This window comes from Daktulosphaira vitifoliae, unplaced genomic scaffold (assembly GCF_025091365.1).
Source record: "Daktulosphaira vitifoliae isolate Bord-2020 unplaced genomic scaffold, ASM2509136v1 Scaffold_1, whole genome shotgun sequence".
Taxonomy (NCBI): domain Eukaryota; kingdom Metazoa; phylum Arthropoda; class Insecta; order Hemiptera; family Phylloxeridae; genus Daktulosphaira; species Daktulosphaira vitifoliae.
In genome coordinates, this window is record NW_026099572.1 from 20,070,866 (window position 1) to 20,080,526 (window position 9,661).

At 24.5% G+C, this 9,661-nt stretch overlaps 3 protein-coding genes across 3 annotated transcripts; 1 reads left to right on the forward strand and 2 right to left on the reverse strand.

Annotated features, from left to right (window-relative positions):
• Window positions 1–314: 314 nt before the first annotated feature.
• LOC126896551 (cuticle protein 19-like) lies at window positions 315–1,668 on the forward strand. Its single transcript, XM_050669457.1, has 2 exons — window positions 315–445; window positions 1,133–1,668. Exons 1-2 carry the CDS (start codon window positions 431–433, stop codon window positions 1,439–1,441), a joined length of 324 nt encoding a protein of 107 aa, XP_050525414.1. The 5' UTR covers window positions 315–430; the 3' UTR covers window positions 1,442–1,668.
• Window positions 1,669–2,667: 999 nt separating this feature from the next.
• On the reverse strand, window positions 2,668–4,103 carry LOC126896544 (pupal cuticle protein Edg-84A-like). Its single transcript, XM_050669446.1, has 2 exons — window positions 3,975–4,103; window positions 2,668–3,337 (listed from the first exon to the last, which is right to left on the reverse strand). Exons 1-2 carry the CDS (start codon window positions 3,987–3,989, stop codon window positions 2,819–2,821), a joined length of 534 nt encoding a protein of 177 aa, XP_050525403.1. The 5' UTR covers window positions 3,990–4,103; the 3' UTR covers window positions 2,668–2,818.
• A 3,303-nt stretch (window positions 4,104–7,406) lies between these two features.
• LOC126896536 (larval/pupal rigid cuticle protein 66-like) lies at window positions 7,407–8,459 on the reverse strand. Its single transcript, XM_050669433.1, has 2 exons — window positions 8,330–8,459; window positions 7,407–8,199 (listed from the first exon to the last, which is right to left on the reverse strand). Exons 1-2 carry the CDS (start codon window positions 8,342–8,344, stop codon window positions 7,549–7,551), a joined length of 666 nt encoding a protein of 221 aa, XP_050525390.1. The 5' UTR covers window positions 8,345–8,459; the 3' UTR covers window positions 7,407–7,548.
• Window positions 8,460–9,661: the final 1,202 nt, after the last annotated feature.

Sequence of the window (9,661 nt, forward strand, 5' to 3'; positions counted from 1 at the left end):
ATAAATATAATCTATATGTATGTATAATCATGAACATTTTTAATTCTACGAACTTATTTGTTGAAAAACATTTTTTAAGCAACTTCCCCTATTTTCTTAAAAGAATTTAAGGAAATTCAAATGTGCTAACGACATTATTGTCAAATTTTGTTTACGTTGGACACAATTAGTATTTTATGAGATTATGTGAACAATAAGTCAATTAGAAGACGAGAATTTAGTTGATATTTTCTTAAAACCATCTAAATATTTTTACCAAGGCTGATGAAAATTAGTTTGTTTTTGAACATTTAAAAACAAACATATATTTAAATGATTTTAGAGACTAATATATATATATATATATAAAGGCCGAGACTCAGTCAATTGTATCTAATAGTAAACAATTGTTGCACACACTACGATATAGTCTGTACCACACACATTGAAAATGCAGTACACAAAAGTAAGACAAATTTTATGATAAGTAATTTTAGTGTCGACTTATAACTTATATGTAATATTCAGGGGCAGACTGAGACCCCGACTTCTTGGGCAAGACATTTTTTAGGAGTATTTTTTTATTTTTCAATTCATTATGCCTATTCAACAAAAAAATGTAAATTAATTTTCTTTAAATAAACTCCAGTTAAACTATAACTCTAGTTTAAAAATAAAATTCCAGTTCATTCTGATATAATTTATATTTTGTAGTGTCATAGAATACTACGTAAAAAATATTTAATAAAACGTTTTGTCAATTATTAGTTTGATCAACATTTTCTATTTTAATGGCTAATGTTTTTTTTTTTTAGTTCAGATGAGAGATTGTTATTAGATAAACAGTAGTTGAATTGCTCCTGTGGTTAATTTTTTATTTTATTCCACCATAATGTCACTTTTATAATATAATAATATTATTATATCAGGTATTTATGATATTTCTGCGATTTATTTTTCTAGACAATATTTTTTATTATTTTCACTTCTGTTCTCTAAACATTAGTTATAACCATTACTATTTCTGATATGCATATAAAAAATAATTATGCTTCAAATGTTTGTTTGAAAAGTTTTATGAATGTACTACTATAGTATAATATATTATTTGTTACATACTAAATTCATCTTACATATACAAAAAATATTTTAGGTTGCCTTTATGCTTTTGGTTAGCGTTTGCTTGTCTTTAGCGAAACCCGAAAATTCTTTTTTTAAATATGGAGTTAATGATCCAAATACTGGAGATATGAAAGATCAACATGAAATCAGATCTCCAGACGGAAATAGCGTAAGTGGATACTACCGTTTGTTGGAACCTGATGGTCTTATGAGAACTGTAACTTACACAGCTGACCCTATAAATGGATTTAGAGCCGATGTAAAACATTCATTAGTCGATTCTCAATTAGGTTTAGATGCCAGAGCCTTTGAACCATTGGCATATCCAGCTTATATATAAAAGTCTGATATAGACGACCATTTGCTTGCGCAAAGTTCTTTGTTTATAACCTATAACTAAATATTGAATTTAATAAATAATGACTCAAAAAGTTATGACTATCAATAAAAATAAACTTTATGTGTATCAATTAATATAGTTGTAAGAAAAATATATTTTGTAATTTTATTTTACAACAATGTACTGTTTATTAATTATTCTGATTGTATTAAAATTTGTTGATAATATTTTCTATATGGTTTCAGTAATTTAAAATTTTGTTTTTTTTTTATCGCCATATCCTAATATTATTTATATGTCGAGGTACTAAAATATAACACTAAAATAAATAGTTCAAATTTTGATAAATAACTATCTTAAATATTGCATAGAACTAGGTATATTATTAAGTTATTTTCTAGTTTATGTATACAGGGTGGCCCACCACTCACTGACAACTTAAATAACTTTTGATCCAGTTAATATTTTTAGTTGATTTTTTTTTTAAATAATAGTTAGACGTTAGGTCTATAGCTACATCTCAATAATTAATTTTTTTACATTTTATTAAAAATATTAATTATTTTTAAATTTTAAATAAAATGTAAAAAAAAAATCTAAGATAGCTATTTTGTAGAGTAGAATTTAAGAAAAATTTTAGTAAAAAAATATCTTATTAATATTCAGTAGTAAATATTCTGTAGCGTTTAGAAGTTTGTAAAAATTTGAACTTTCATGTACTATTTTATGGTTATAAACATTGAAATACGTATTGAGAAAAGGACAGAAGAAAACGCTATCTTTTCAATATACTTTTGAATGAGAGTGATAAGTAATAATTGCCTTATCTAATTTCTTATCATGGTATTTATGCCAAGTTTGTAATGTATACACACTATCATCATATGTATACACAGTAATCATGAAAAGATAGCGTTTTCTTCTGTCCTTTTCTCAATACGTATTTCAATGTNTGTAAATATAAAATTTAAAATTGCTTATATGTTAACTTGAACTATAAGTTTTTTATGACAATTCAATAAAAAAGTACTATACAACTTGATACACGAAATACAATATTTTTTAATATGAGTTAGCGAAAAAAATTTTCACCTCTCTTAATAATTGACTCTAAATTAAAAACAAATATAATTTCATTAATCCTTATTATGACATTGGATTTACCTCGCAAACTTTAGATTAAAAGTTTTTGGATTGTGATATTTTTATAAAATTCACTTATAACATTGAATGGCCATAACTCCTTTATTTTAAACTTATAATATGTTAAACAAAAATAACATTTTGTTGGCTAAGTAGTTGTTCAACAATAACTCTAACAAATTTAACACATACAGAACAATCTCTTCTCATAGAAATTTCGATATTTCAAAATTATCAGTATAAAGAAGAATAAAAAGTTGATGGAGAACTCTGTTGATTAACATTTGAGTCAGGCAAAGCGTTATAATTAGTAGGAGTATTTTTAAATGGCAATTTGTGTTGTCGGTAGAAATCGGTTTGAGCCCATGATGGTACAATTGGTTGCTGTTGCCATGCATTGAATTGGTGAGCGTCGTTGTAATTTGTTAATTTCATTGTTGGTTCAGTCGGTTGAAAAACTGGAGTAGATTCCATTGTCGGGAGATCAGGTTTTGGGATTGATGGAAGAGCACTCTTTGATGACTTTTCGCGTTTTACATCAGCACTAAATCCATTGACAGGGTCTGCTTTGTAATAGACTGTACGCACAAAACCATCAGGATCATTCACACGGTAATATCCAGAAACAGTGTCGCCATCTCTAGTTTCTTGCTGATCCTTAAGATCACCAGTTTTTCCGTCACTCACACCATAAGCAAAACCAACTACATCGGCGTATGCAAAGCAAACGCTAAATGAAATGAATATTACAACCTAAAATAGTGCCAAGTCATTTTTTAATTAAGGGCGCCAACATTATGTTTCAAATAGCAACATACATAAATAATTAGCTTACAAAAAAAAAAAAAATGATCTAATTATGAAAATTACTGGTCGATAACAACTATTGGACCAGCATTTTGGAAGTTATTGACGTGTTTATACCTACACAGGACGAAGTGTACGGCTGGTAAACTTTAGTAATAAAAGTAACCATATCTCATTACTAGCATAAATTATAAAATTTTAATAATTTCTAAAAAGTTATTAATGGGCAGTCATTCTTTAAATTAAATCATTATCTATTAAATAAGCTATGTATGTTGTAATTCGAAAAAATAAAATTGACATCCTTATAAGGTATAAGTGATGAAAATAAAAAATACTTTAATAATGATTGATTAATTGGAAAACATGTACCTAAAAGAAACCAAATAGAAAATATTCTTATTGTTATATTTAATTTTTAGTTAATTAAATGATTCTTAAAAAACGAATCACTATGAATATTGTGTTTTATCTCAATTTCTTAATTAAATTATAAATAATTTATGAGTGCTGTATAACATCTCCATTATATTGTTATGTATAAGTAAAATATAAAAAAATAATATTTACATTAAAAACTTACTTTAAATCCATTCATTATAATGTCCAAATTTATTAGGTATAAAAAAATGAAGACCAGATAAAAACCAAAAAATAAATGTAATAAAATGAGTTTAGCGAAGGCATTTTATAGCAAATATTTACATTTCTCTCCCCAACTATAACAATTTTAAAAGACTACACTAATTTCAATATTGTCATTTCATAATTATGTAACATTTTTAATACACCGATCAAATAAAATAACAAATTTGAGCTGTTACAAAAGATATAAAACTAGAACATTAATGACAAAAATTTCAAGATTATAAGTTGTGTAAAGATTAAAATTATTTTTGCCGCAGGTTATCATATTTTAATGAAACAAAATTTAAATATACAATATAAATTGTTTTACTACACTAAGTATTATGTACAGTACAGTTTTGAATGAAACAATAATTAGCTTATTTTGTAACGAAAAATAAATAAATAAAACATTTAAAAATTGAGTTATTTTTGAAAATGTACACTCTACATTTAAAATCTAATATCACATAAAAAAAAAAAATGAATTATACACATCTCTTTTTTACTTTGCTTCTTTTCTAAAAAAAAATAATAAATATTATTAATTTGATTAATACATTCTTCCTTTTTCGGATATAAATTGTTCAAAATAGTACTTACCAAAGTTAACATAAGAATTGAAGTCTATTGAATTAATTTTAAAAACAAACATACCGTGTTTTATCGTTGCACTGTTTTTATTAAAAAAAAATATTCATACAACTGAAAATGATCTTTGAATAATCATTATAATAAGTTTTTTTTCAAGTAAAAAACAAATAAAACTCAAAACTAATAAAGTTCTTGTTCTTGCTTAAAATACATTTCGAGAAAATTATTAAATCATTATTTTTTAATCTTAATATTTTTTTCAAAAAGTACTCATCTCAATTTTTTAATTTTAATTAAAAAGTGAAAATTTTAAATTATTTGATGTTAGTTACAAATATTTGAGAAAAAATATCATTTATAACTTTTATACAAAATATTCGTATCATTCCATAAAGAACAACGATTAAAACTTTTTCTATAAATTTATACAAATTGAAAAGAATATTTATTTCAATTGGCTTCAAAAAGATTGGACAGAATTTTAGGAAAAAAATGACTGTTGGAAATATTTATAACACATTTTAGTAATCTTAGGCACATGAATTTAGTAATATTTAAAATAGAAGTGTATAAATTGATATATTTATATCTATACAAAAATAATTTTGTACAACTTTACAAGAGAAATATTTTTTAAAAGTATTTTAAAATAAATTTTTAATTATATACTTTTTAAGATAAAATGTAATTTCATTTAGGTAAAATAACGTAAGAAATAACGCGGCTTGGTGCTCAAGAAAAATTATTCAATCATGGCTGACAGATTTATAAAAAACTTTGAAATAATTTTGTACTAGTTTGTGGTTTCAAGGATATTGTTGTTTATCTATACGTGATATAGTTCATGTAAAAATTACATATCATTGATTTACCCTAGTGGCCTGATGTGAGCATCTTATTATATAAAATATAACTTAATAAATTATAATAAGTAAAAATAATATTATTAACAACAAAGTGTTTTGTAATAAGTTGGTAGTATATATATATATATATATATTATAAGATGAAGTTTTATAAAAAAAACAAATTAATAATTATTAAATAAATTTATAACTTTTATTCTAATAAATCTTTTGGTATTAATGTGTCATCATTTTTATATAAAATAAAATCTGTATTAATATCGTTAGTTTTGTATAAATTATATTGATATTGAGGTAATTCAAAAATTGGACTTCCAACGTAATAGTAAGTATATGGTAAAGGGGCAGATTTTGATATTGCTATATGTGGTTGATGTTCAATGTTCGTTGGAGTGACCGGTTTTGAATTAATCGAATATTGTTCATCTGGGACATTAGCTTTAATTTTTATAGCTGTTTTATATGCAAAAACATTACTGATAAGGTAGAGAATCAACAAAGGCAAGAAAACCTTAAATAAGAAATTCAGATCACGATTAATGACAAAAAAAAAAAAAAAATTATTAATTAGATTTGAAATAAATAATAATATAAAATTTTTTTATTTATAATCAGTGTATGCTTGTTATAAGTTTTTACTCTAAATAAAATATTTAATTAAGAAATGATGGTTTAGATAATCAAATTAAAGTATTAATTAAATTAGTTTAATTGAAAAAAAAGAAACTCTTTTAATAAATATATATAATTAAAGTATGAATATAAAATTATTAGTTAGATTTTAAGTCTTACTTTACTGAGATACATAGTTGATTAAATAGTATTATCGACAATTCTTTAAATAACAATTTAAAAAAGTGTGTATTTTAACGTATAAATAAAATTAAGTGACTTGCCTTAAAGTTTTGAAATACTGACAAAACATAATAGTGTTTCTTTATTTTGTTTTTAAAACGAATTACCTTCAAATTACTAATATTGCCTGTACTTAATGAGTCGTGAATACTAGTTTATTTTATCAGTAAGTTATTTAGTGTCTACATTTTAAGATTATCAATCTAATTAAAATATTTTACAACAAATGAAAAAATGATAAGAAAAATCGTTTTGTACGTACTTAAGTTTAATTTATACCTATGAGCTTTTAAATAAAAACCTATAAAAACATAAAAAGCTCTTAAAAGATAAATTCCAAATAAAAATATTTTTACCAAGATTTAGTGATAACAGAAAAAACCCGTTTAAAAGATAATCGGTGGTGTATTCTTATGATTAATAGCTACTTTTATATCTACTTTTATTTGAACACTAATTAAAACAATTGTTTAAATTAATAAGATGTACAATATGACAGGAGTTTCTTTTGTAAATTCGAATATAATTTTTTAGTTCCCTAACCAAACATTAATAAGATACAGATTCGTTTTCTTGAAAACAGTTCATCGGTGTGTTCATATGAGTTATGTCATAGCATTATTAATTTTCATGTGACATTTACAGTAGTTAGGATATTTAAAATGATTTATTATTATTATATTAGAATTTTTGCTTTGATACAGAATAAAAATTACCGCATTCTAATATAAACAATTTTAGACAACGTTATATACAATTATTTAAAACTTTACAGGTAGACAAAGGGATACCTTACTTTAATGATTTTGTATTTATATAAAATGTATTAACTAGAAGTATTTTTTTTTTTATGAAAAATTTGTATTTATTAATGTACTGTTGATAAAAAAATTTGATATGTATGGGAAAATAAAAAGGTACCAAAGAACCCCCATGACATAATGTTGATCTTAACTATTGACTCATTTTATAATTTATTAAAACTATTTTTTTTTAACTGATGATGAAAATAAAAAATACAAAATACATGATGAATAAAGGTGATTCAAAAGAAAATAAATAAAAAAATCATGTCATAGAAAAATTATTTTTATTTAAAAATATATTTATAAAAAATAAATTGGATATGGACTTCAAAATTGAATACTAACATAATTATTTATTATTCAAATAAAACGTAATAGAAATTTACAAACTAATCAAACATAAAAATCTTTATTTTTTGAGTAAATCAACTGGTTCTACGTACGAACCGAATGTTTTTAAGGGAGCAATTAATCCAGTTTTGAGTGATGGCAAGTAAGATCCGTGATATGGCAATGCTGGAATTGCAGACTTAGCCCATGGATAGTAAGACGGTAAAATGGAAGATTCGACGTAAGGATAAGCGTGAGATACAGTTTTGGCTAATGGATAATATGGGGACGGTAAAATAGATGGATATTCAGTAATGGCGGTTTTGGCATATGGATAATAAGGAGTACCAATCATGGATGAAGATGAGGAGTAATAGCTAGAGAATGGTGCAGCTTTGTATATAGCTGGAATTTCGTAGCTGTGGAATGATGGCAATTCGGTTTTGTATACAACAGGTTCTACAGGAGCTACTGGTGCCGCAACTGATGCTGGTTCACGTTTGACATCAGCAGTGAATCCATTGAAAGCATCAGCTTTGTAATCAACAGTTCTCATCAAACCATCGGCATCTAAGGTGCGGTAAAATCCAGATACAGCATCGCCAACTTTAACTTCGTGATGTTCTTTATGGTCACCAGTCATAGGATCGTTGACTCCATAAGCAAAGCTTGAAGTGGGTATTTCTTGGCCAAATACGGCACAAACAAATGCAGAGACGAATAAGAAAACCTGTTCATTAAAAATAGTAGTTAAAAAATAAAAATAAATGAATACGATAGAAAAGTGTTTAATAATTTTACAAAAATACTTCTAATAGAACTACTAATTACGTATAAATGATAAAAAAAATATTACATACTTGGACAGACTTCATTTTCCTTGTAATATTAATATTCAACTGAAATATTCAGAATGCAATTATTGTTACAATTTACAGTCTTATTTATGCTCATTTTATTTACACCCACTTATTTTTTCCAAAAAACCATCAAGTATATCATGACAATTGGAATAGCCGCATTATTTCAAAATTCTAAATAAAAATATTCAGTCAAGGAGCGAGTTGTTAAGCAAAATTATTATACATTTCAGATTTACAAAGGGTAGCCCTTAGGCTTATATATTAAATTTGTATAAGTAACACATAATACTAAATTATGTTCAAAAACTGCCTTAGGATTTAAAACGCGTATTTTTATTTAAAACTGGTATATAATTGTAATATATTTCTTGTAAAACAGTTGACTATAAAATTACATAAATCGTGTACATATATTTTTTTTTAAGTATACAAAATATTATAACTTATGGAATTTAAAACATAACCTTCATTCTTCAGGTGTTCTATTTTAAAATAAAATGATTAATTAATATGCATTAATAATACAGAAAGCTTTGATACAAAATGGAAATTTCCATTATTTTAAATTAATTTACGGAGAAAATTAAATAAATATTATGACTTAGTTATTTAGCGAAAACTATAATTTTACAAGTGCAAACGAAATTTAGTAACAAAACTCAACGTATTTCAAATTACTGTAAAATGGTCTTTCTAAAACGAAATGTTTTTAGACGTATACGATTAACAACATTCTGTTTAGTTACTTAAAAAAAAAAACCCAGCACAGTGGGGTCGCGGCATAGTGGGGATGTTGCATAGTTGGGTCCAGTATAGATTTAATCTGACAGTGATTAAAATCACTATCATAAGAAACGCTTCGATGCAAATCAGTAGATAGTGTTTAATTCTAAGAAATTGGTGGATAATTACAAAAGCTACATTATCTGCTAGTTTCTTATTAATACCCTGATTAAGATAAAGTATGTCGAATGAAAAAGGGATTATTAAAAAATATTATTTCTCATAAAAAAATTGTGTTGATTCGTACACTTTTCAATGAGTTATAGCATTATAAAGTTAAAAATGTAACCAACCCAACCCAACATCAACTCCTATTTCCTTAATTATATCCAGATTAGTAATTATTTTAATTATATATTATATAATTTTTATAATTAATTATTTTCAAATTATTATTGATTTTTAATATGTTAAAAGTAATCATTTTGAACCTACTTCTTTTTGTTCTTTAAAGTGAAAGTTTTAATAAAAAAAAAATGAATTTATTACCATAACTTTTAACTCAACTTGCAAGTTTGAAATAAATATTATTAAATAGAAAAAAAT